This window comes from Mytilus galloprovincialis, chromosome 2 (assembly GCF_965363235.1).
Source record: "Mytilus galloprovincialis chromosome 2, xbMytGall1.hap1.1, whole genome shotgun sequence".
Lineage (NCBI taxonomy): Eukaryota > Metazoa > Mollusca > Bivalvia > Mytilida > Mytilidae > Mytilus > Mytilus galloprovincialis.
Genome location: NC_134839.1, coordinates 76,684,489 through 76,711,322, shown reverse-complemented (window position 1 = coordinate 76,711,322; position 26,834 = coordinate 76,684,489). Strand labels below are relative to the sequence as shown.

Genomic DNA, 26,834 nt, shown 5'->3' with positions numbered 1-26,834 from the left:
GCTATTGTATAGTACTACAACGTTGGGGTATATAATGTCTGGGGTAAGCTTTCTTGAAGGCTGAACATTTCAAAAGTTAAATTTGATAAAATACGCATTTGGCACTGTCCAGTCCATGTATTGCTTCAGTTTTGTATGGCTAGGGTTTATAGACTCCACTCTCTTAAATAGCTATTGGAAAGTACTACAGCGGGGGCTAATGAATTTCTTGGGTGAACATTTTTAAAGGCCCAAAATTTTGTCCGAAATATAGAAATAAAGCCAGATTCGATAAAATACCCATTGGGGACACCACATTACTAAATGTACATACAAGGCTAGCTCGTACAGAAATCACCACTGCACTTACTTCTAAAATACCAGTAAAAAGGGATCATAAAACAAACATATAATTCAAATCAATAACAAGAGTGCACACGCTGAAATGGTCAACCTTCTTAACTAACCATTGATTTTATGCTGATAGTCATAAATATAATTAAAAGTTTACTACAAATATCACATAAACTTAACATGATTCAAGGAAATGAGATCAAGATCAGATTAAACAGATGAGAAATACATGTTTACCTTACAATCATTCAATACACCAAATATAGTTGACCTATTGCTTATAGATTTGTCTAAGAAACAAACTTAACCATAAAAACTAGAAATTGACCAATGAACCTTGTAAATGAGGTCAAGGTCAGATGATACCTGCCAGACAAAAACATACACATATAACAATATGTCCATACAACAAATATACATGTAGTTAACCTATTGCTTATAGTTTTAAGAAAAACAGACCAAAACACAAAAACTTAACTATAACCACTGAACCATGAAAATGAGGTCTAGGTCAGATAACACCTGACAGTTGTACCTGTACACCTTGCAATCTTCCCATACACCAAATATAGTAGATCTATTGCTTATAGTATCTGAGATATGGACTTGACCACCAAAACTCAACTTTGTTCACTGATGCATGATATGAGGTCAAGGTCAAGTGAAAACTGTATGACAGGCATGAGGACCTTGCAAGGTACGCACATACCAAATAAATTTATCATATTACTCATAATAAGAATTAAATTAACACAACAAAAAAAACTTTTACAAGTAGTCATTAAACAATGAAAATGAAGTCAATGACAATGGACAGACGATACTTCATAACATAAAGCATCTATATACAAAGTATGAAGAATCCAGGTCTTCCACCTTCTAAAATATAAAGCTTTTAAGAAGTTAGCCAACTCTGCCGACTCCTCAGCCAGATCACTATACCTATGTCCAGCTTTCTGGTACAAAAGTTGCAGGCTCGACAAAAACTATATACCGAATTCATTTTTTTGATAATGAGTAATATTGCAGTTGCTTTTAGCAAAACCGAAGTACTGACACATTCTAAAATGTACTATCTATTGTTGTCATTAGGAGTAGCTCTCATACAGTAAAACTATATTTATTACTCAGTTGTAAGAGGTCACCCTCTTGAGTTGTGTCCAGAGTAACAGCTTTTCGGCCTAGAAAAAGAAACATAGTTTATCCTTTCACAGGACAATGACGGACACCAAGTGATGACAAAAGCTCACATGACCTTTTAGTGTAAAAACCGACTGTGAAAATTAATTCAAGTCATATAACCAATTTCAAGTTATTGTGTCAGAAACTTAATGTGTCAAATATTTAATTCCAATTCAAATTCAGACCTGTATCAAGCTTGAATATTTTGTCCATTTTTGACCAAAATGTACAGGGTTGGAACAAACTTTAAACATCAGTTGGAAAGTGCTTGTCTCATCAGATGGACACTAACTATTAAAACTATTACACATAATCATTCAAAACTAGTAAAAACCTATTTCAACTAATAAATAACCCATATCTTCTTTGACAAAAATATCAAAAAGAAACTTCAATGGATAAAATGTTAAGAATAAGCAGTATCAGAAAAGTGTGTCCAAAGTTAGTAAGCTTGAGCCATAAGGCCAATTAAAATTAATTGCTAGATTTTCATCCCCGCCCGCCCCTCTGAAATCGTCCCGCCCCGATTTTTTTTATTTGATTTCCGGATTTTCTTCATGTCCGTTACCGGGAACCATCGATAACTTCTTTTCATTCAAAACTTCTTGTTTCAAATTTCGTTTTTGTATTTCTTCGAGCATGGAGAAATATTACTTCCATGCTTCGAGTAATCTAACGAAAATGATTAAGTCAACATATTCCGCTGCTCTATGATGACAACATCATCTACCGAGAATAGAGATTGATAACGAGAAGGGCATGAAATATTCGAGTTACGAGTAAAACGCCTTGTCCTTGAACGCAAATTGCGGTAGTCACAAGTGATTCGAAAACCGTGTTTCTTCTGTATTTATACAATGACTTTGTGTCAGGAAATTTGGACTGTGAATGATATCCAAAGCGCAAGAATCGTAGAACAAATTGGTACCAAAAAACATGACTGGATTAAAGACATTGACAGTCACACAAGCACGAACTTGTTTGATTTATGACCATATATTGAGAAAAAAAAGTCAACAAACACGCATTTTAATTATAATACCCATGGTTGTTGTTTTTGTTGACAAACAGCAAACACCCTCTGTAACTGTCAACTGTCCCAATACCCTCAATTTAGTCATTAAACAACAACTACTTTTTGGTTAAGTTCATGTTTTACAATACTGAGTTTACATTTTATTCTGTACTCATAATACTTGTGTTGCATACAATTGTACCAATACATTTTATTGATTTTATGGGGACTACAAACCATTGCTTAGAAAGCAAAATAAATTTGGTGTAGGTATAGTCCAACTTAAGAGAGAATTTCTCTTCTTTTTGATGTATACTATAAATAGGTTTCTGAAGCGGCAATTACATGTATAACAATGGTTGCCAATCAGGGATTTTTATTTAAGAGTTTAAAAAATAGTGTAGGATTCCTCATACAGCATGTATATACATTATACAAGCTTGTTTTCCACTAGTTTATACCCCGCGGTATGAAGAACTTGTGACGAGGGTTTCATATGAAATAAAATTTAAAAAATAAAATCCTCCCACCCACCCCATTTTTTTCAAAAATTTGGATGAAAATCTACTAATTAATTTTAGTTGGCCTAACGGCACCTTATAACAAACATTGTTTTCAAATATCCTCTCTCCATTGAAAAAACTCATTGTTTGTTAAACAATAAATAACTGAAGTTATCTACTATCACAAATTTTATTAAAGATTAAAAACAGCAATCCTTAATTAATATAAAAATTATGTAAAAACAGAATGTTAATATTCATCAAACAATATATAAATTAATAATTATATTATGGCATTAACTGAACAAAAATGGCAAGAAATCAACAATTAGGTCACAAGATTACAAATACATCCATTATAATTATGATAACACCTTAAACTTTATCTAATGATATTTTTTATCATTGATAATAAACAATAAAACTTTCACTACAAGAAATTTGTTTAAAAAAAAAATTAAGTAAAAATACAAAAAATATGTATGCCTTTTGGCAATTTCTATAGGATAAACATTCTTGTTGGAACAAATTTTAAATGTCATCATCATCAGGTCTTGGGATAAAAATAAATAATGTAGGCTATAAATAGACTAGTTTATCCTGAAAATAAAAAATAAATGCATCTTATTTTGACTAGTTTTGTCATCAAATATCACAAATACTTCTTTCACTGACATTGTTTCCTTATCACAGATGAGCTACTCTAGGAATAAAAAATGCAATGTACTAAAAAGTAGATTTTATGACTTTTGCTGCATATCAATAAGAGAAGATTTGCCCTCTTCCATTTAAAGAACCTTGTTTGAGCACTTTTAACCATAAATTTTATTCTAATAAAAAAAAATTATCTAAAATAAAAAAAAAACAGATTATGAAGTTAAATGATTTAAAGTTTATCTTTATTTTTTTAAGTCTTTGGCATTACATATATGAAGGTAAAGGATAGCACTTTTATAAGTGTAGTAAGCAATAATGTATTTGATTATGCTTTGAAAACTATCATAAAAACAATGGTTTGAAATGAAAAACACTCATATAAACATGATAAAACTTATTATAATTCAACAACATAATCAGAAAAACATGTTAACTATAACATAACAAAATCAATCATTAACAAAGTATTTTGTTCTTTGCAGCTACATTAGAAACCAGCTGTATTGAAAAATATAGGTATATTTTATAAATATGAATTATTTAAAAAGCTACCGTGATTTATTGATATTTTTGTAGGCAAAGGAAGACAATTCAAAAGTTTTTTTTATAACAAATTCATTATACTGATCTATAAAGGATACATGTCTTTGAAGTAGTGTTGCTTTACTTCCTAAGAATTCTCTATAACATACAGAGGTGAAATAACTTTTACAATATCTTATTAAAAAAAATACTGATAAATAATTCTAAGTAAAATAAAGAAGGGACTTTGGTATTATGCCATGGTCATGAAAATATAATAACAATGCACAGAAGTATAAAATCTTCATAAATACATGTAAATGATAAATATGTAAAATGTTAGAAAATCAACACCATTCAATTAGTCTATAAATAACAATGTAAAATAGTTAAAAATATATAGCAGATATATAAAAACACTTCAAATAACATATAACACTACTATATTGATCTCATTCAAAAACAAAATATTTAACAATATATTTTAAAGCTTTGTATTTCATTGCAGCATTTTGATTTTTTTAACGAAACCAATAGGCAATTATTTGCCTTTTCAATAGTCACATATTGATTATTGTATTCCAATTACTGTAAATTCAGAAATTATTGCGTGTTTTTATTAATGTGAAAAATGCAACAGGGTTATAATCGCAATAATTTAAACTCGCATTTTGAAATATTTTATATGAATAAAATAGGATATTTCTCAATATCGCAAAAATTTAAATCGCAGTTAAGTCATAAATGACAAAATCGCAATAATAAGTGCATGCAATGATAAGTGCATGCAATAATTTCTGAATTTACAGTAATAATTAGAATTTTGTAAATATAAAAATTGCTGTTCCACTTTAAATTAACTAGCATTAAAATCATATCTATCTGATTTTCAAGCTAAGCCTAATAAATTTATGAATGTAAGAATGGGTTTTTTTGTAATAGAATAGAATGAAATATGTTCAAAGTTAAATTGCCATTTTCATCATCTGAGTTTTCTATTTAAGTTTTTACACTAACTCGTTTTCTATCTATGTATGTTTTACACTAACTCGTTTCCTACCTATGTATGTTTTACACTAACTCGTTTCTTACCTATGTATGTTTTACACTAACTCGTTTCTTGTGACCTATATATGTATGTTTTACACTAACTTGAATTATCAACAGTACTTCAGATCATATCTGAAGCTGACCCTGTTTTATTTATTGACTAGACATGTATCATTAAATGCAGATATTTTACATCCAAAGTCACAACTTTTATATTCATAATCAATGGTATGAAATACAAGTAATTAAACCCAAACAATTGTACTGTGTAAGAAATAATGCTCTAATGCAAGCATTAACAATAACATACAATAATAAAATTGTTTTAAGAGAAACTAATTACCTTTAGTTCTTGCTAAAAAGTATTCCTTAAATTCAGATTATACAATTGGAAATTTTCCCCATACTGACAACTCTCATTTTCCTTTTTTTTAAACAAAAAAATTTAAAGTACTGAATCATAAAAATCTTTTAAAGTTAGAAATATTCTTTTTTAAGTCAAATGAATATGTTAAAAGGCTATGATAACAATCTTCTCTTCAAGTGAAAACTAGTGACATATGAAAAAACAAATTTGGAAGACAAGTTCATGCTTAATTCACTCTTTGCCATCAGAATAATTATGTGTTGACAAAAACATGAATCTGGTATCTGGAAATATTAATCGGCTCTCTTTACTTCTTCAGATGAGCTTCATCCGCAATCTGTTCAAGAAACGATTCTTTTCTCTGGAAAACAAAAATTACAATGTGTTTAAAGGGTCATTAGCTGTCTAATTCATGTTTACTCATTTGAATCATATTCTCACATTTTATTAATAACATGCTAAAACGTTTCTCCAAATTATGAAAGGTCTAAAATAAACAATTAACAGTGCATAGACGCGATAATAAGTATTAATATGCTTTGTGTGTATTATTGTCTAGATGTCATCTAATCAACCATTTAGATGACCCCTGAAAACCGTCATATAACCCGATAAATTCACATATATAAATATAAATAGATAGCGACCACATGCAATTGGATTTTTTAGGTCTGTTTGATTTGCTACAATATGTAGCTTAAAAAGTATGTTTACCATCATTTTTACCTGTTTAAAAATGATTATTTGGTGGATCCAATAAGTCAACCAAATGGTTCATCCTTGTTTCACTTCCATTGTTAACATTCGTTTCCTTCAATAGCAGACTACATGTGTAACCCATCTCCAGCTAACATGCTAAAGGGCTAAATTAAGGTCACATGAATACAGATTCAATAAGGTTGAATCCTTCTCTTGCAATTGAATAATTCCCCAGCGATGTTTCTTATCTTATTTTGACCATTTGAACCAAATTGGCCTTAAAAGGATATCATTATTTCATTATTTTACATAAAATCTTTATCCCATCTTATTTATGTTTTACCAATATGAAAATGTCTTTATTAATGGAAAAAGTTGCTCTCTCTCACTCTTTCTCTAGATCGATAAAGTGCAATTTCTTGTTTAATGCTTAATTACATACCGGAAGGTTAGGTAGACATCTTCCAAAACATTCTAACAGTAAATTATCGTCATGGATGGAGGTTTTAAAGTCTTCAAATGAAACTCTGGTGTCATGATCTTGGTCCTTAAAAAAAAAAATATTTTTTTTCATTTTGTATAATTTTAAAATTATAAACCATACTAATTCATATTTTACTGAAATATGAACAGTGATTTTGACCAATCTGTAAATAATTTTTAGTGTTACAATGTATATATATATATCAGTCTAAAGATTTGCACAACGGTACTGATATAAGATGTTATAATACGAAAATGTTGTTATTAAATCGTGCTGACAAATATTTCGGCTCAACAAATGGCCTTCTTCAAGTGTCACAAGTTTTAACAATACTTCAGTATGTTAAAACTTGTGACACTTGAAGAAGGCCATTTGTTGAGCCGAAATATTTGTCAGCACGATTTAATAACAACATTTTCGTATAAAACCCATCCAAATATATTTTTCTTTAAACTTAACTTTTTACTGAGAATGTGGACATTTTCATGTAAAAGTTATGTTTGCTTAATTACCCTCCATGCTAATTGTGCAATAATATATACCCTCCATAAATTGTTTTTTTTTTATAAAATAAATTTTGATACTATAGGAAATGCAAATTTGTCATTGATTTTTTGAAGGAGTTATTTTTTTTTGCACCAAGTTCTTGTCAAATTCTATAATTTTATTTTACCAAACGTTATTTCACTTTATAAAGTAAAATTACAAACCAGCTTTTTTAGGGCAACTTCAACTAAATCTTTAACTCCATCATCAGGATCATCCTGCTCATTTCCTGGCTGTAAATATATACAATAGTTTTTACATTAAATAAAATACCCCAAAAATTATCATTTCCTGGCTGTAAATATATTTAAAGTTTTCACATTAAAAACTTAACAATTACAAATAATTCCATAAAATTTAAGTTTTGTCCCAAATGAGTTCTTTCAGATAATGTATCTTCTTGTTGTCTATAATTTTATTCACTCACACTTTAACATAATCTTATCGAACAGTTTTGTAATTTAATCAAATGGATACAAACATGGTCTTTCATCTGTGATGTTGGTTAACATGTTTAAACTTGTTGATTCTTTGAATACACTTACCAATATCTTATATTTTTACTGCTGCTAACATTGATTTGATTTTACCATTGCTTACTACATAAACTAATACTTATACTGCTGTCCCCTTATCAACACTTGTGGTTCAGTATCCAGAAAGTGAGAGTACTCTTAAATTAACACTTTATTTTGATAGTTCTTGCCATCTTTTTTTTTTGTGTGCCTCACTCAAACCAGGAGTCTGTAGTTAATCCACTTGTTGTTTGCCATATTTTTTTTATGTAATGATATAACCTTAAATCAATCCATAAATTTTCTCTTTTGAAATGATACACATTTTGTAACCAAGTCCATGTGCCCCTTTATAGCTGAAGGGATTTTCTTTTATTGTTGAAGCTGAGCTGTTGTTGTCCTTTAATTGGTAAATGATGGGTAGTTATGATCTCATTCACAATCATATCAAATCTCATTATTCTTATATCATCACTACTAACCACAATAAGACTTTGTTTTAGCAGGTGAAACATTTCTTCTCTTGAAATAAAACCATCACTGTTCATATCATACACATCAAAACAGTCTAAAATAGATTGAGGTTGGTACAAACATCAATGTTTGATAATGAACAATGACACACATCTTGTTTTTAATAAAGTGTTTTCCATCCATGCTGTGTTATACACGACTTATTTGATATCTTTTGTACATACATACAGTGGGTGAACTGGTGACAAAATATTACCTCCCCTGTAAACAGTGCACTCTTCTGACTAGAGGTAATCGGTAAAGAAAAACGGATGATGCTGTAATTGTTTGGCTTGTTTAAAATGAGCTAGCACAAACGAACTAAGACGTGTCAACATAACGTGAATATGATAACGAATCAGGTAAAATATTTCTTGTTAAGTTTATCACCTCATCGTAACATCATGTGATAGGTAAATGCGTGATTTTTTTCGATTTTCAGTGTCGCCAGGGTTCAAACTTGTAATCATGCCATCCTTTCATTATTTTTTTTAAATACTATCCAATGGTCGGAACACCTTGATTTTCTTTCAATTTGTAAAGTTGATTATGTTGCATAATGTATATATTTATTGGGGGAAAAATTTATATGCAGCAAAGATTGTCAGTTTTTAATTTGTGTTGCTATGTGAAAAAAAGGGACGTAAATTAAAGTAAAAAAAGGCTTTTTCAAATAGTAAAAAATTTAATTCAGGTTTTTTTGGGGTTTTTTTTTTTTTGCATCTCTGTTCAAACGTTGGTCTAATATTTTCAGGTTCTCTTTGGACTGCCAAATAATATTATAATCACCTAATAGATTGTTCAAATTATTTTGCAGCGATGTTCTGTATGGAAGGAAGACTGTTATAAAATCCAACAGTTCAGGATGGCCCTTTAAACTAATTGCTTAACATCAATAACGATGTAAGATTCAAGTGTCTGATCCAGCACAAGTTAAGCCAGGTTTTCCTTGTAATTGTGGCAGAAAAATCACTAGACAGTGTCTGGCATTGAAAGGATATTAAACGGATGTTTTATGAAATGATTTTCACATACATATGACAATCATATCATGCATAGGAATGTGGAGCTAGTCTCTTTCATGCAGCAATTTTTGATATAAACTCCGAAAAGACAAGAGCATAGAAATGTACATCAGTGAGAAACATTCTTTGTGAATAAAATCATTCCAAAACTTAAATGTGTTATAAGTGTTGCCTTATTTATCAGTAGAGATAATTAGATTCCAGTAAGATTGCCCAACTGAAGGTCTTTGTTGGTAATGTTTTGTAAATCTTGGCTGCTTTGCAAGACAAGCTGGGCTGTGCAGGTTGCCCAGCCACCCCTTTTAGTGTTAGACAATATTTTTTTTCTTATATACGTACGAAATCACTGACACAAGACTGGAGCGGGCCCCCTTTTAGGCAGTTAGTGCGAATCCCCTTAGGTTTCAACTATTACATGCAAAACGGTTTTTTTTTTATCAAACATTTTTCATAATAATAATACATTGAGCTTTAACATTTAATTTCCTATATTTAGTATTTGTATTAAAGTATTGCAAACAAAATTCATCAAATTTGGGATCATTATATTGTTTAAGAAAAAAATCTTACCCCCTGTAAAGTCTTCTTTAACACACGTGCATGGTTAATTCGGATCACATATATTCTATTCCGATATTATAAGAATTCGAAGGTTTATATCATTTACAGTATCATTCAACATTTTTCTGGGACTTTTTTTCACTATCAACGGTGAACCTCGAGGTTACATTGTAGTAAAAAAAATCCAATAAAAACGTTGAATGTAAATGATATGAACCTTTAAAGTCTTATATTGTAGGACTCATGTTTTTCAAACATAATGTGTTGATCAATTATGTTATGATGATTTTAATAAACTTCACATTAGGTTATTTGTCATTATATTGATTACATTATATCGAGTTGTCCCAACGATACACTTGTCGGTGTGCTCGATTATACGAATTTACCAACATTCATATAAGACAAAATGACCAAACTTTGAAAAATTCTTGTGATGAAACTACATTTCGGAAGACGTTAAAAATTGGACACTCAGAAAGCTACATTATTAGGGTTTGATATATATTTTTTTCAAAAAAAAAAAAAAATATGCAGTCAAATCTGGCAGTTTTTTTACACACCCCTATGTTGAACAATAGATTGTTCAATTAACAGCATGTTTGGCAATTAAAAAATCATATATTAACAAATTTAGCTTTAACATATACTTTACTTATAGTGGTTGTATAAAAGTTATATAATGGTTTTGTGTTTTAAGAGATATTCATCCCTATGCATATCGGTTTTTATGCGTAAATTGTCTCTCCTTTTTTTTACCTTTTCTATCTCTTTCATAAGAAGAGTGACTTTTCTATTGTTCTAGTGTCACTGGAAATCCCACTGCATATATATAACATATATAAGAAGTTGTGGTGTGAGTGACAATGAGACATCTCTCCATCCAAGCCACAATTACTAAAAGTAAACCATTATAGGTCAAATTATGTCTTCAACACTGAGCTTGTCTCACACAACATATATATGTTATATATACGTATGTACAAAATATATCACAGTATGGTGTTTAATACAGAGCCTTGTCTTTATAGCAAGCTACAAAGGTATAAAGGGCCCCAAAAATTACTAGTATAAAACCATTCAAACGGGATTTCAAATATATGAGTCCTTGTTTAAGGAAACAATATATTAAAAAAAAAAAATTGCAAACAGTTAAAAAACTTTACATGAAAATATCCTTTTATCCCCCTCACCTAAGAATTTGGAGTAATTGTACCAAATTTCCAATATATACAATAGAATGCTGTAAGTTATACCTAATTAGAATTTTATATAGTACATGCACTCACATTTACATAATTCATCAATTGTGCCTCTGAGAAAAACTGACATTCCTAAAATCCATTCTTCTTCATTCAAGTGGGAGTCATTGTCTTTATCAAATGCCTTGAACACTGAAAATAAAGTTGTCTGTTCTATAATCATGTGTATTTAAAAAATAATTTGGAATTCTTGCTTTCTAACTCAAAACTTTCACCAAAGACAGTATAAAAATATCCAATCTGAAGTCAAATCTAAAGGCGTATTAAAACCATACACTTAAGAGAGCTGTCTTCATATTCCATTATGGTCTCTTCACAAGTCTTGTGGAGAGTTGTCTCATTGGCAATCATACCACATCTTTCTTTTTTATAATTTTTAAAATTGACTTAAAAAATCGGAGGTTCAAATTTTGTTAGAGATTCTTAATCACCCATCATCAGGTTCTTATTTAACTGTGGAACTGTAGCTCTTCTGTCCTTGTGATATTTATTTTACAATTTGCAGACTATGATCCGCACAAGTCAAATAATATAAGGACTATGAGAGTTAAACTTAAGCAGCTAGTTCTTATAAAATGATGTGGAATAAATTATTCATCATAGTTTAACTAATATAAATTAAAAGGAATAATAAAACTATAAATATTTGAATGCTGAAAAAAACAAGATAATATTTTATACCCCTGTCCATTATAAAGTCTTCTGTGATAGCAAATGTATTGTGGAGTAGATCTCTGAACTTTGACCTGTCAATTTTATTTCCCCTGGTACTCAGTTTTCTCTGCATCTCAAGTAACTTTTCTATCTCCAGTTTGCTAACTGAAAAACATTATAAATTATCAGTAAACAGGGGGAAATGAAAATACCAAAAGGGAAAAAATCAGTACATGTAATATAAAAGATAGAATATTGACATGCTGATGTAGATTGTTAGAACACATGTACATTTTGTATGCATGTTCTTATATTTCAGATTTCAATAAACCATCAAATATCACAATAAAATGTAGTAAGATCAGTTAAAAAATACAATTTTCTTTTTAGTCAGAAAACATACTGATTAAAATTTAATTCTAAATCACAATTAGATATAGGAAGATGTGGTGTGAGTGCCAATTGTTCACTTTACCTGTAAAACTTTGTAAATTGCAAATACCATGTCTTAAATAATTTTATTATTTGTCATAAAACTGTGGATTCATTATTATTTGTTGGACACCAATTTTTTGCATGTGTACTATACAAATGTACCTTTAAACATGAACTGACAGATCAGTAAATATCCTGGCAATATCAGAATATTACATGCACATGAACTTAAATTTATCCAATATACATGAGGGTATGAATGGCCATTAACGTCTGGCATACATCAAGCAGCCAATTTTGGCTACAGTTAATGCTAAATGGTAAAAAACTTTGATTTGTCAAAATATCTTTATCATGATTCGTCAGAGGTCTCAAATAATTATCATTATGTTATTTTAGGAAAAAAATTAACATGATTCGTTAAAATCAGCCATTATTTTTCACGAAGTTACCTCCATTACGATGAGGGTGGTAAAGGGTTATTTTCGTGCAACGTGATCGCCGTTTTTTATTTCACGTTCAATGTGTTTTTACTTTTTTATTTGACGTTCAGTCGTGCAAGACGGGTGCCTCGTTCAACGTGTTCTGCTTATTTAATTTTACGTGCATCGTGATTTTCAAAGTCTTATTTTGCGTGCTCGGTATTTTTCAAATAAAATTCAAACACTTGGCAGGGATCGTCAAGAAATACTTTTTCAAAAGCCGTAAACCAATTATATCATAAATGGTACACTAAATCGGGAATATCAAGTAAAAAAAAGAGTTAATATATACAAGAAGACAGTGACTCAGTCACAAAAGGTTCAAATAAAGTATTTATTTTTCGTGCAACGTTCATTACAGAAATTATTCCACGTTTAACGTGATATTATGTCTTATTTCACGTTTTTTTTCGTGCAAGCAACCCCCCTTTACCACCCTCTACGATCTTCCTACATGAACTAAATAAACATAAAAAAAAAAAATATTCTTACAGATATCAAAACTTAGCTGAAATGCCTGCAGTTAGAACAACAAGGTACAATGTATAACTTGAAATTGTTCTGATATTTTGCACACAAATTATGGAATGAGTAATGCCAATTAACCCCTCAAGAACTGAAACATGTATCTGATTATTGAGCTGAATTAATCAGAGGAAATAACACAGATAAGAACACAATATATGAGTCTGGCGAAGGGGTACTGTGAAGATCAGGAACCATGAGGATCCTTTACAGGAAAACATCATCAGTATCCTCGTGTGATGTGTTTTTGTACTACCGGTAATTACAATTTTCACTGCTTACGGTTTTCACTGTTGAGTTTTTATTCAGATGTTTGCTCAAATTTTAAAAGCATGTTCTGTCGAATGTTTTTAGGTATCTTGATTTTTTGTCAAGGCTTACTGCTATTTTTTATTGTTTCCGATTACTTTGCAATTTTGTATGTCAAAAAAAACAGTGTCATATGTTTTCGAATGACTTCAAAAATTGAATCAGTACAGAGACAGGAAATGACTATGAAATCTGGAAATGAACATTTTCTATAGTCGTGGTTCTGGTGATCGCTTGAATCATAATATTGTACAAAGTTATTTAATACTTCTCAGTACTGAAAAAAAGGTAAATAGTTTTAGGTTGGTGTTTCATGTTTTGAAAATTGTAACATTGTGATTTATTTCAGATTGCCACTGGGTTTCTACAAAGAACATTTTTTTTTAAAGTGAAATGCAGTTTTCAAAATTTGGGATTAAATGTTAAAATTTTAGACTGTTTTCATCATTTTGTATCAAGGATGAATAAAATGAAAATGTCAATAGAATATTGAATATTGAAAAAATGGAATTTGAACAACCATTATATATAAGAACCATGCTAATTTTAACTTGCTGGTTTGTAATAAAAATTACGGGTTCGACGACTTACAGAAAAGAGCGACGATTTACAGAAAAGAACCGAAAAGGACCAAAAAGAACCGAAAAGGACTGAAAAGAACCGAAAAGGAGATCGACCTTTTCTTTTGTAATCGAAGGAAATTATCAAATTGCAAATTATAATAAGTCTATAAATGAAAAGATATTTATTTACAAAAGTTTCTTTTTGTTTTGAAATATTATACTGCGACAGGACTACCTACAAAGTGTAACTCAAATTTGGAAATTTACAGGTAGGTCGGATGCCTATCTTATATTAAAAAAAAATATAGAATAGACAAAAAAATATAAGAAATATTAAATATATTTATATGTACTGTCAAACAATCGTTCTACGTGAATTATATTTATAAGTATCATTATTTTGTTCAATCTCGACCGCTAATTTAGTTGGAACATTACAACAGTTCCTTATAAATGTTTGGGAATGTGTATGTACATTCCATTAATCAGTTAATACACACACATATATATAATGACACGAAAAAAAGACCTTTTAATGTTACCATACCCATATACATGTATTATATATCTCTGTTATTAACAAACGAAACATTTTTTTAAATGTTAGGATTAACATTTATAGTACGAGAATATTGCTTTTCATTTCAATGATTTTTACCGCAAAATCTATGAATTATATATTACTATTAAAAAATGTAAAATGCTTATTAAAAACTGTGTAAACCAGCTGCTGCATTTGTTTGCACCTGTCCTAAGGTGAATGATTTTACACTAGTCATTTTAGGGCACTTTATAGCTTGCTGTTTAATGTGAGTCATGGCTCTATGTTGAAGTCCGTACTTTGACCTATAATGGTTTACTTTTATAAAGTGTTAGTTGGATGGAGAGTTGTCACATCTTCTTATATCTATTATAAACAAATTTTCAAATGATAAGATTAAAATCCTTGATGAAAAATAAATGAAAATTTATCAAACATATTATACTTAAAAACAATATTACTAAAAACCTAGTTATATTGCAAAAGTCTTTCTGTAAGTCTACATATCCCTATAAATATACAATCTAAATTTGAATTATGCATTCCTTTATTTCGAGGTATTGTAAACAACATAAAAAAATCGTGTATATATATATATATATATATATATATTGCTTTTATATAATAAATATATGAATGTTCTTTTCTGTCCTTTTCAGTTCTTTTCGGTTCTTTTCTGTAAATCGTCGCTCTTTTCTGTAAATCGTTGGACCGAAAAATTACCAAAAAACACATGACGCAGTCACATACAACTTGAAGATCCGGTGTCTGACAGGGTGAAAATATAGCTATACCTCAGAATTTTTCTCAAGAACTATTTTTGCCGTAAATAAAAATGGTTGAACAGGTAAGTTTAATTTAATTACATGTAGTTCTTGTGTCTTTAGTCTTTAAAAGCGACTTTGAATATGTCATATATTTGTCATGTTCTATTGTTGTTGTTGTTCCATACATAGAAACTGAAAAACATGCCACAATGTACCTGTGTGCAGTTGAAACTGACGAAATGTGGTTTATACGAAAACATATGACACGACAATATCTTTTTCTCAATTCAAATTTTTTATGCTTTAAATCTCAGTACTGTGCAAATGTATGTATTTCTCGGTTGTAAAAGCTCAAAGAGCAAATAATATTGTTTTGTGACATGCCAACTTAAGTAAAGCTTTTGATTTGATAGAGTAAAGGTTTATTTAAAAAAAGGGGGGGGGCAAGGATGTATGGAACCAATCACTTCGGACTATAATAATAATAATAATGACTGGACAGCCAGGCAGCTAGGTAATACATTATTGATATACAATAAAAAATGTTTACAATGGGTCTTTTTCTTCAGTCTTTCTATCATTTTCTGTTTATCTTGTCGGGTTCTAAAGGATTTAACTCCTTTTGATGGCATTTTGATGGGTACAATCTTTGTTTACATTCAGTCAGTAAATATTTCCAATCCGTTCTTGCGAAACGAACGTTCTTTTTTTATGGAAATAAAAAGTGTAAACGATAATTAATACGGCATATCATTATTTTATTTTGGAAATAGGATCAAATATGAACGATGCAACATTCTAATTAAAAACAAGACCCCTTTTCACAAATAAAACTGAATTAAAATAAGAATCAATCCGATAAATTACTAAGTGGTATCTATGATAAGTACGCCTGCGCACGGCGGGAAATTTAAAATTATATTTTCTTTATATTTTATGCGAATAGTCAAAATTCGCTTAACTTCAATCACATGATCTGCTTATTGCGTTATTTAAATGTTTGGTATGTTTGAGTTATATTAGTTATCTGTATTAAAAGTAAAACAAATATTTTGAATCCTAGATTTTTTTTACAACTGGAACTCTCCGACTTGATCATGATCTATAGTTGATACCAGGAATCTATTTAAAAAATAAATAATGTTAATTACATGTTCTTTATTTTTTTACAATTTGCAGTCAAAGTTAAACAAGCCAATTTTGGAAAGTCAGAGGCGGATTTAGGGGGGGGGGGGCAGGGGGCCCGCCCCCCCCCTTTTGGGGAAAAAAATTGGTTGCTTATATAGGGAATCACTGAAGCGTGACTGGAGCGGGCCCCCTCTTAGGTCAGTCAGTGGGCCCCCACTTATGAAAATTTCTGGATCCGCCACTGAAAGTTGCCAGTTTGCACATTTTTACTACTGAAATCTGTGATGATATATATATACGGGCTATATTGCACATTTACCGTAACTTGACATTTAACTCATAAACGAATTAGATGACACCTGATGATTTTATATAATAAAAACAGAAACTTTAAGTGACAATAATAACTTTTTATGACTTTTTTTAGGTGTTGAATTATCTAATATTTTTGATGATATATGCCGCGTGCATCTATACTTTGTATTCATTTTATATATATCTACGACTGTATAAAAGAAACTTATATAATTTTTGATATTCCTTTTGCAGTTTCACTGGTTCTAGTTGCGGTTAAAATGTAATAAAAAATCACGAGATCGCCCACTGAATATATATATTCGTATAACGTATAACCGTGTATATCTACGACTGTATAAAAGAAACTTATATAATTTTTGATATTCCTTTTGCAGTTTCACTGGTTCTAGTTGCGGGTAAAATGTAATAAAAAATCACGAGATCGCCCACTGAATATATATATTCGTATAACGTATAACCGTGTATATCCGAACTATTCATAGAGTACGTTTGACGTCATAATAGTTACTACGCGGTACATACGTTGGAAACAGTTGCACATGGAATGACTGAAGTATACACGATGATGTGACAAGAATGTCAAAGGAGGATCCACATTATCTACCTGTTCTGAAAATACCATGCAGGGTTATAAGGAATCCGACTTACTTTACTAAATACCTACCCGAGCTAGAGAAACGCGAACTTAATAACAGCAGAGCTAGTGGATCTTCTCCAGAGCCTAATAAAGTCAAACTTCCAGCAGTTTACGGAAAGGGCGTTCAAAAACATGACAGTGAAAAGAGGACATCAACGTTTCGGTATGATACAGCTTATGGAAATGCATTTCTAGTAAGACAATTATTAGACAGACAGTTAAATTTAGATGATGTAGCAAATGTGTATGCGAAACATTGTCCAACACCAATAAATGATTATTATACATATAAACCAAAAGTTAAAAGAAGAGAGGTTCAGCTATGGGAATCAAAAAAAGGAGTAAAGCATTACCAAGGTCAAATAGATAAACGACTTGTGGAGGCCAAGCAAAGAATTAACAAAACATGGAAACGCGAGTTAAGGGAATATTTTCAAAAGGAAAAAAAGACAGAAAATGTAATTCTACGAAAAGCAGAAGTAGTGGATAAAGGATTGAAAGCTTATTTAAAGAATGTGGATAAGCAAATTAAAAAATACGAAAGTGAAGGGCACGTGATAAAGATAAAGGTAAAGAAAAAGAAAAGAAAATCTAACGATAGGGAGGATGTCACTAAACAATTAATCAACAAATGGAAAAAGAAGGTCAACTGGAATAACCTCGGTTAGTTTTAAAAAGTGATTTTGGAATAAATATCTGTATAAACGAAAATCGCAGTTTCCATTTTTTTCTTTTTGTGTTTTTTTTTATGTTAATCACAGCTGCATTTGGTTGATTTTTTTTTTTTATCATTTAATTAGTTCTTATGTACATCTTTTACAATTTTAGCCATCCATACTGATACGAAAAAAGCACAAAACAACAGCATATATTTTCTTCAGGTGAATGAATCTTTATTGCAGAAGAAGATAGAGTGCTTTTAAAAAAAAAAAAAGCAGCAGCTATATAATAATAACAATATAAGGAAAAATTAGAGTTTCTAAATTTGAAAAAAAGATAAAATGTATTTCTAATACGTTCAGTTGCCAATATTTTATGCATTTTAAGAATGAGTACAAATTATCAATTTGCATAGTGAATCGACTGGGAAAAGGGATGGATATTTAGATGTATAGCTGACAATACACCTTTATGTATGGATTTTCTCATGTTGAAGGCCATACATTACCTGCGACTTCTTATATCCACATATTTGAAGTCTGATGGATAGTTTTCTCATTGGCAATCATACTTTTTATATAGTGTGTGTGCATATGAACTGGTCATCTGCAAGTCCGATATTGCTCTGACGTCCAATGGCCCTTTTCTATACTTTCTCGGGCCGTGGTCTTGCCATCTACGGACCCTTAAAATGTATTGCAAGAGTTCTTTCAAATACCGACAGCATCGTACATGTACTCACCCAACATCAACCATCGGATTGAACGCCCTCGTTCCGACTGGACTGGTATTTATACATCCAACAAATCAAATGTGCACCCTTCTTAGCAAGGTACCTTTTTTGCAAGTTGACTTAACTTATGTAGTTTATTGTTATTCTTTGCCTGCTTAAATGATAGACGGATAAATGGGCATGTTCTTCATTTCATCATTTTCTATTGACTAAAGTTTGAAAAGGAGTTGTTAAACAGAGTTGTTAAACATACATTTCATAAGTAGTCCTGTTCGTCAGTACACTGTCTTAGTATTCTAACTCTTCATATGTCTTCTTTGTCCATACATTTTCACCGTAACTCTTGATATATCATTTTTATCAATAAATGTTACCGTACTCTTTATATGTCCATTTTGTCAGTACATGTTCTCGTTACTCTTGTGTTGTCCAGTTTGCAAGTGTATGTTCCAGTTATATACTCTTGATTTGTTTTGATTGTCAGTATATTTTCTTGTCACTCTTGATGTCTCGGGATTGTCAGTACACATTCACGTCACTCCTGATATGCCTTGATCATCAGTACATGCTCCGTCACTCTTGCCATGTGTGTGAGTATATTTTCTGGTTTTCAACATTTGTCCTCTTTGTCCGTCGATGTTCTGTTCTCATTACTGTTGGTATGTTCTATTTGTCCGTCTTTGTTCTCTTTATTCTTGGTATGTCCTATTTGTTCGTCTTTGTTCTCGTTATTCTTGGTATGTCCTATATGTCCGTCTTTGTTCTGGTTATTCTTAATATGTCATGTTCTCGCTACTATTGATATGCCATGTTTGTCAGTATTCACTCTTGTTACTTTTGTATGATATGTCATGTTTGCAAGTACATGTTCTCGTTATCTTCATATATGTCCTGCTTGTCAATACACGATCTCGTTACTCTTGACATGGCTTGTTTAATGGGACACGTTCTGCATTACTTTTGATATGCCTTGTTTGTCAATATATTGTTACTCTATTTGTCAGTACGTGGTGTTTGTTTCCCTAGCTATGTCTTATTTGTCAACATAAATCATTGCTACTCTTCATATGTCTTGTTTGTCAATATTTTTTTTTGCTACTGTTGATACATAAAAATAATGAGATCTGGTATGTTTGCCAAAAAAACAACTATCCACCGAAGTCCAAATGAAGTGGATGTAAGCAATTATAGGCAATCATGCGGCCTTGTTTGTTAGAACACGTTCTGTCTGTCAGTACATGTATACCGTTGCAATTAATAGTCTTGTATGTAAAATCTTAACAACAGTTAATTTATTTTTGATGATATATCAACGATTATTAATGTTAACACTGAATTCTTTACCTTTCGGAGCTGCTAGTTCGTTGTAAAAGCTAACTTGTAAATATAACAATAAGAAGATGTGAAATATGATTGTCAATGAGAGAACTCACCAGGGACAAAATGACATAGAAGTTAACAACTGTAAGTCCTACATGTTTTATTGATGTTGAAATGTTCATCCATTTATACAAGCTGACGCGATTTAGGTCTACTACAGTCATTTTTTACAATCATTTAGGTAAAGTTTGTGACAATATTTATCATATATCGTTGAAGCAGTTGACAAATCCCTGAAATATTTATGAATACTAAATTAGTCATATTCATTATCATGATTAGTGTGTAGGTTATAGAGATGTTTTTTATCATACGGAATTTTAAATCGATCAGACAATGCCATGAATATAAGTTGCAGAGCATCACTTTCTTCATTTAACTCTTCATTGTCAGATATTGAATACTGTAGATATTGTGCTATTTTTCTGACATTTAAATGGAGACTTACAACCTTGTACCTTGGAATATCAGCCAATATATCATTAATACTTTCATTACCCAGGTCTAAATAACTGAACGGTAAAATTACCGAAAACTTTTCATAGTCTATGAAATCTTGAAACGCATACGGATTGGTTGATTTTGGTATAATTACTGGAATACATCCACTCATCACTGAATCATAGAATGATTTTCTGGAGTCTGTGTCCCCGCGTGGTTGCAGACAAAATACCGAATGTTGCATCCACTGTATGACGTATTGGGTAATAACCTGGGGACACTCTCCGGTGATATATTGCACGCACTCAAATGTTTTATTAATGTTTTCTTTCATAAAGTAGTCGTAAGATGCATCTGTAACTGTTGTTACGTCTCTTAAAAGATTATAACGTTTAGAATGCTCATAATAATATTCTCCAATTGGTATCAAAATAAATATGTTTCTGGATTGTAAAGGATTAGTATAAAGAGTTCTTTCCCTTGAATGTAAAAAATGTCCATATGAAGGATAAGGAATAACTATTTCAGACAGAGAATCCGTCGATTTAGTGTGTACTGATTCATAAGTTAAAAATGTCAACATTTGCTTACCATTCTTTTCAAAATGGGCCTCTAGATTTACGTCAGGAGGCATCCAAACATACAATAAGCCAAGTGTTGATATATGAGGTTTTCCACTATGGAAGTAAACATTCTTGGTCATAAGTTCTTGAAGAACTTGAAACTTTTTACGTGTAGATTCTTCATAGCATAATTCTAGTAATCCAAAATAAGCTGGTACGTAAAAAAAATCAGCTTCATCTGGATTATACGTCCGTAGCCTATTAGTCTTAAGTTTATTATGGATAATCATCTCTATACTAAACTGACTTGTGGCACGGAATGATATCTCCTCATCAAAACCATCTACAAACATTTCTGTGCCAAAACCTTTATCTTTAAAGTCAACACACATAAACGGTTGTACGAATTTACAATTTGTAATATTAGTATTCAAAAGTTCTGGTATATCATAAATATAGAATCTAAAAGCTTTCTTATGTTCTTGATCGGAATCCTTACGTTTTGTCACCTCTTTAGGGGTTTCACTATTAACAGATCTCATGATGTAAGAATGATGACTTAACGGTATTTTTCGTATAGAACTTTTTTGGCGTATGATTTCCAGCAGCGGTTGTTGGTTTGGCAGATTTTGTATGCACCTGTGAATAAAACAAATGTATACTTCAATGTTAAATGTGTAAGGTAAACAATAGTTTGTTTTTGATAAAACAACAAACCAACTACTTTAAAAACTGGCGTACCAGTAAATGGGTATTCTGTAAAATAACAATAAGGAACACAGGAGATGTGACAACCAGTGCCATGGTAAATATAAATTCTCCATAAGCCATACAAGGACTTATCGTTCATGTAGTTGATCGAGCATCTTTGAAAAATGATTAATAGATTGAGCCGACGAGGGAAGGCATTATATCGACCACCGAAAGCTACATTCTTTTTGTGGTGGAGCGGTCTAGGTCACTGGGCACGTTGCAGGTTATGTTGCCATGATCTCACGCTAGTGTTCGAATCCCGCCGAGGGAAGCAAAATAATTTGCTAATGCAAATTTGAAAATCGAACATTGTTGGACTAAATTTGAGACGGGTTACTTCATCTCAAATTCAGAGTGACGCTTTAATTCGGAACAAACTTAAACCTCAGTGCAAACTGGAAACAGTTCGAGTAAAAGATTTTAATACGCTACATATTCGTCTCGGAGAAAAATATGATATATACCAACAATTTAGAGATTATAACGATGAAATCTATCAATTACTGACCATAAAGTTATAAAAAATCATTGATGTATTGCTTATAACATGTCAGCATTATCTATTATAATTATCAAACACGATCGAATACTGAAAAACTTGAAGCTAGTCCTTCCTGTTCCTATCTTCAAAGTTGGAACAAAGTGTTAGACTTCACCTGACAGTTACAGACTAGTTAGTTTACTGTCCTGTATCTTGAAATTATTTGAAAGAGTTATCAAAGCTCGTTTGATTCATTTTGTGTTCTATGACAAAACATTCCGAATCCGAAACAACACTGATTTCTAAATTACCATAGTTGCATTACTGCATCCTTAACTTTATACGAGACAATTGTATTCATAACATGAATCAACCATAAAGTATGTGTCGCTTTCTTAGACAGTAAACAATTTTTTGATACTATCTGGAGAATTGGTGTAACGTCCGTATTGTATAAATAATAAATAGTGTAAGGGTGACAGTTTAAACGTTGTCAGTTATACACAACTGTCATATTGATAGCAAGAGTTCAGTAAATGCAAACCAGGGCCATTCTTTTTTCCCGTCGAATTATAAGGTTGAAGACGAGGAGAGAAATTTGAAAAAAAGGTTCAACATGTATCAATACATCTATAAACAAAAAGATAGACGAAAAATCTTCTGAAATTGGAAAATCAAAATAGGACACTCTCTATCGCAAAGTGTCTCAATACATTTTTTTGTATGACATAATTGAATGAATAAATAAATATTTTATTTGCAAACATAAATAACATGCTATGGCAATACATAGAAAAATATATGTGAGCGAAGAGACAGCCGATTTAGAAAGCCTCTCCTTCCAGTACTGTGTTGTCAGTACATAGCCTCTACACTGCCAAGACGTCTACAGTGCCTCCCCGCGACAGCGCATGGTAACTGGAATCTAGTACCTCAGGTTTTACTGTAAGGAATCTTGGAGCAGCAAAGGCCCTAAAGATGCAGAGTATAGTCCATAGGTGTTTTGGACATGCCCTTATTCTCACCAACCTTGCCCCAACTATGGGTAAATAGCCGGTTAGATGATGATCGTTTACCTTGGAAGGTAATCTAACTAGGAGAAAAAAAACTTTAATATAAAAACGGGCAGATAATGGTTCGTCAGCCTTGACTCGGTAACTTGTCTACAGGATGGAAACCTCGATAAAAAATCCCTGGTCTTCCAAGTAGGGGGTTCGGCATATGGCTAACACCTCTCTCCTGTATAAACATTTAAGTTACGGAAACATCAACACAACACAACCACTGTGCGAATAGGCCTTCACGAAAATGGTATGATTGCCAGTAATGAAAGCCGCAAGGAAGCTGTTGGCAGGAATGAAGTGCTGAGCGCTTAAGCAAAACCCAGAATAGGATTCTGGAACGTACGTACTATACTGGGCACAAAAAACGTTACATGCTTATACGATCAATTGAAATTTTTTATAACAAAAAATTGATAACAAAAATTTAATGGAATAGTTAGCTAACATGATTTTGAAAAGAACAATAACAAGTTTTCTTTATTGAAAACAATATTGCACATTTTCGGACAATTTTAACAGGACGAGTACAGAATTCGGGTTAGCATGTCAATACCTTGTATGACCACCTCTTGCATTAATGACCGCCTGACACCTCCGTCGCATGAAATCAATATTACTAGTATAAGACGTCGAATAAAATTTTGAGGAATGTTTTTCCATTCCCTGAAAAGTGCTGTTCGGAGCTGGGCTAGCGTTTCCGGTGGATTTTGACTATTTCTGATACATCGTCCAAGTTCGTCCCAAAGATGTGCAATTGGTGATAAATCTGGAGACATTTTTGGCCAAGGCAACACACGAATATGGTTATTCTCAAAAAAGGTCATCGAAATGTGTGCCACGTGACAACGGGCGTTGTCCTGCTGAAAAAACGTGGTTAAAACGATGTCTTCGAAGAAACGGGAGAACAACTGGAGCCAGAATTTCGTCCCTATACCTTGTTGCATTTAGGTTACCAACGATGATTTTGAGCTCGGTGCGTTCCTGGTAGGTAATTCCGCCCCAAACCATGATTCCGACACCACCAAACCGATTTGTTTCCTTCACGTCCGCATCCAAAAATCATTCATTGCGTCTCCGGTAGACCCTGGCTCTGCCGTCGCTAAATTTCAAGTTGAATTTAGATTCATCGGTAAAAAGAACCTGTCTCCATTTTTGCCTATTCCATCGAATTCGTATCCGTGTCCATTGAAGTCGCGCCATCCTGTGACGCTGCGTAAGGATAGTTCCCTGCAATGGACGACGAGCTCTTAGACCAACTTGACGCAATCGGTTACGAACTTATGAGCAGATATTCTGTTGTTATGTCTTCCGTGGGTTTGTCATGCAGTTTGTGACGCGTCTACAAATCGATTCCGGAGACGAATGATGCGGATGTGTCTGTCTTGATGTAACGTCGTTTCACGTGGCCTGCCACTACGGGAGCGATCATTCGTTGTGCCAGTATCTCTTAGACGAGTCTTAAGCCTTGTAATAGTCATTCTAGAGACATTAAAATTATTTGCAACCTGCACTTGAGTCATTCCAGCTGCCAACATCCCAATAGCTCGTTCTCTCTCATTTTGGTGTAGACGGGGCATTGTTTTTCGTGTAACTTTTTCAATTTTTTAATGCATTTTTTGCGCCTGTCCCAAGTCAGGAGCCTCTGGCCTTTGTTAGTCTTGTATTATTTTAACTTTTAGTTACTTGTGTACAATTTGGAGTTTAGTATGGTGTGCATTATCACTGAACTAGTATAATTTGTTAGGGGGCCAGCTGAAGGACGCCTCCGGGTGCGAGAATTTCTCGTTGCATTGAAGACCTGTTGGTGACCTTCTGCTGTTGTCGGCTCCATGGTCGGGTTGTTGTCTCTTTGGCACATTCCCCATTTCCATTATGTCATATGGACACGACGTTACTAGACACAAATCTGAAAGGCTTCAAGCAAGAGACACAAAGCAAGCTATATAGTACTAGACAAAAATGTTAAGCGAATGGCTAGAGAAGACAAAAGAGCTTACATGGAAGATCTTGCTAAACAAGCAGAAAAAAGCACTAGAAAATGGTGAACAGGAGAAAATTTACAAGATAACAAAAGAAATGTGTGGAAAATGTCGTAATAATAATGGTGTCCATATAAAGGACAAAAATGGAAGGCTATTGACAACAGAAGACGAGCAAAAAGGCAGAACACTTTAAAAAATACCAAACAGACGACCTCCAGATGACGAAGCAATACACCTTATCGCTAATCCCGGCTGACCCTGTCGCTTGAACATTTGACGCATACAACGATCACGTTTCCATTGTGGCGTCAGATATTTTGCTCTATGACGTCAAAATTTTACGGAAACCTGTGTGATATCCAGTAATGGCGGACAAATAGCGATAAGGTGTATAATAATGGAGGCAGATTTAGAAATAAATACCAACTTACCAGACAAACAGGAAATAATAACAGCAATAAATCATTAAAAATAGGAAAATCACCAGGTCAGGACAATCTGAATGCAGAACTGTTTAGAGCCCACCCAGAACTTGCAGCTGAAATTTTTCATCAATATTTACTATTTACATCAATATGGGAAGAGAAAATGATACCTGACGATTGGACCAAAGGCATAATAATAAATTGAGTTAGCCAAAACGGGAGCTTTTTTTGACTGCAACGACTGGCGAGCTTTAATCCTCTTCTCAATTCCAAGTAAAATCATGGCCAAAATTATTATTTAAAGAATAATAGATACAGATGATAAACAGCTAAGAGAGGAGCAAGCAGGATTTCGTAAAGTTAGAGGATGCATTGATCAAAGCTTTACGTAACACCATCGAACAATGTACAGAATGGCAAAGGCAGCTTTACACCAACTTAGTTGATTTCAAGAAGGCTCTTGACAGTATCAACAGAAAGAGCCTGTGGCGAATACTAAGAGCATATGGAATTCCAAAAGAAATAATTGAGCTTATCAAAAATTTCTACAACAATTTCACTTGCAGTGTATTGCAGAGTATCATTTGGTTTGAGGTAAAAACAGGAATTAGACAAGCATGTGTGATGTCTGTTCTTCTTTTCAATTTGATCATTGATTAAGTAATAAGAAAAACAACAGAAGATGCTCCAAGAGCAATAAGATGGAACATTTCATCAACATTAGAAGATCTTGGTTTTGCTGATATTCTAGCTCTTTTA

General features: G+C 32.1%; 2 protein-coding genes across 2 annotated transcripts; both read right to left on the bottom strand.

Moving 5' to 3' along the window:
- Nucleotides 1-3,204: 3,204 nt before the first annotated feature.
- LOC143064431 (calaxin-like) lies at nt 3,205-16,207 on the bottom strand. The gene is made up of 7 exons (XM_076237250.1): nt 16,061-16,207; nt 11,916-12,053; nt 11,262-11,366; nt 8,356-8,441; nt 7,523-7,591; nt 6,771-6,875; nt 3,205-5,990 (listed from the first exon to the last, which is right to left on the bottom strand). Exons 1-7 carry the CDS (start codon nt 16,140-16,142, stop codon nt 5,937-5,939), a joined length of 639 nt encoding a protein of 212 aa, XP_076093365.1. The 5' UTR covers nt 16,143-16,207; the 3' UTR covers nt 3,205-5,936.
- A 4,308-nt stretch (nt 16,208-20,515) lies between these two features.
- Nucleotides 20,516-22,208, bottom strand: LOC143062412 (uncharacterized). The gene has a single exon (XM_076234110.1). The coding sequence runs from the start codon at nt 21,910-21,912 to the stop codon at nt 20,623-20,625; it is 1,290 nt and encodes a 429-aa protein (XP_076090225.1). The 5' UTR covers nt 21,913-22,208; the 3' UTR covers nt 20,516-20,622.
- Between the last annotated feature and the right edge of the window lie 4,626 nt (nt 22,209-26,834).

What these genes read in the sequence shown, in the direction of transcription:
- LOC143064431 (XM_076237250.1), bottom strand. Translation starts at nt 16,142, where the DNA reads ATGCCATCAAAAGGAGTTAAATCCTTTAGAACCCGACAAGATAAACAG. An exon ending in AGACTTTATAATGGACAGGG is followed by an intron (nt 11,367 to 11,915) that starts GTATAAAATATT and finishes CTTTATTTTCAG; the next exon opens with TGTTCAAGGCATTTGATAAA. An exon ending in AAGTTGCCCTAAAAAAGCTG is followed by an intron (nt 6,876 to 7,522) that starts GTTTGTAATTTT and finishes TTTTTTTTTAAG; the next exon opens with GACCAAGATCATGACACCAG.
- LOC143062412 (XM_076234110.1), bottom strand. Translation starts at nt 21,912, where the DNA reads ATGAGATCTGTTAATAGTGAAACCCCTAAAGAGGTGACAAAACGTAAG.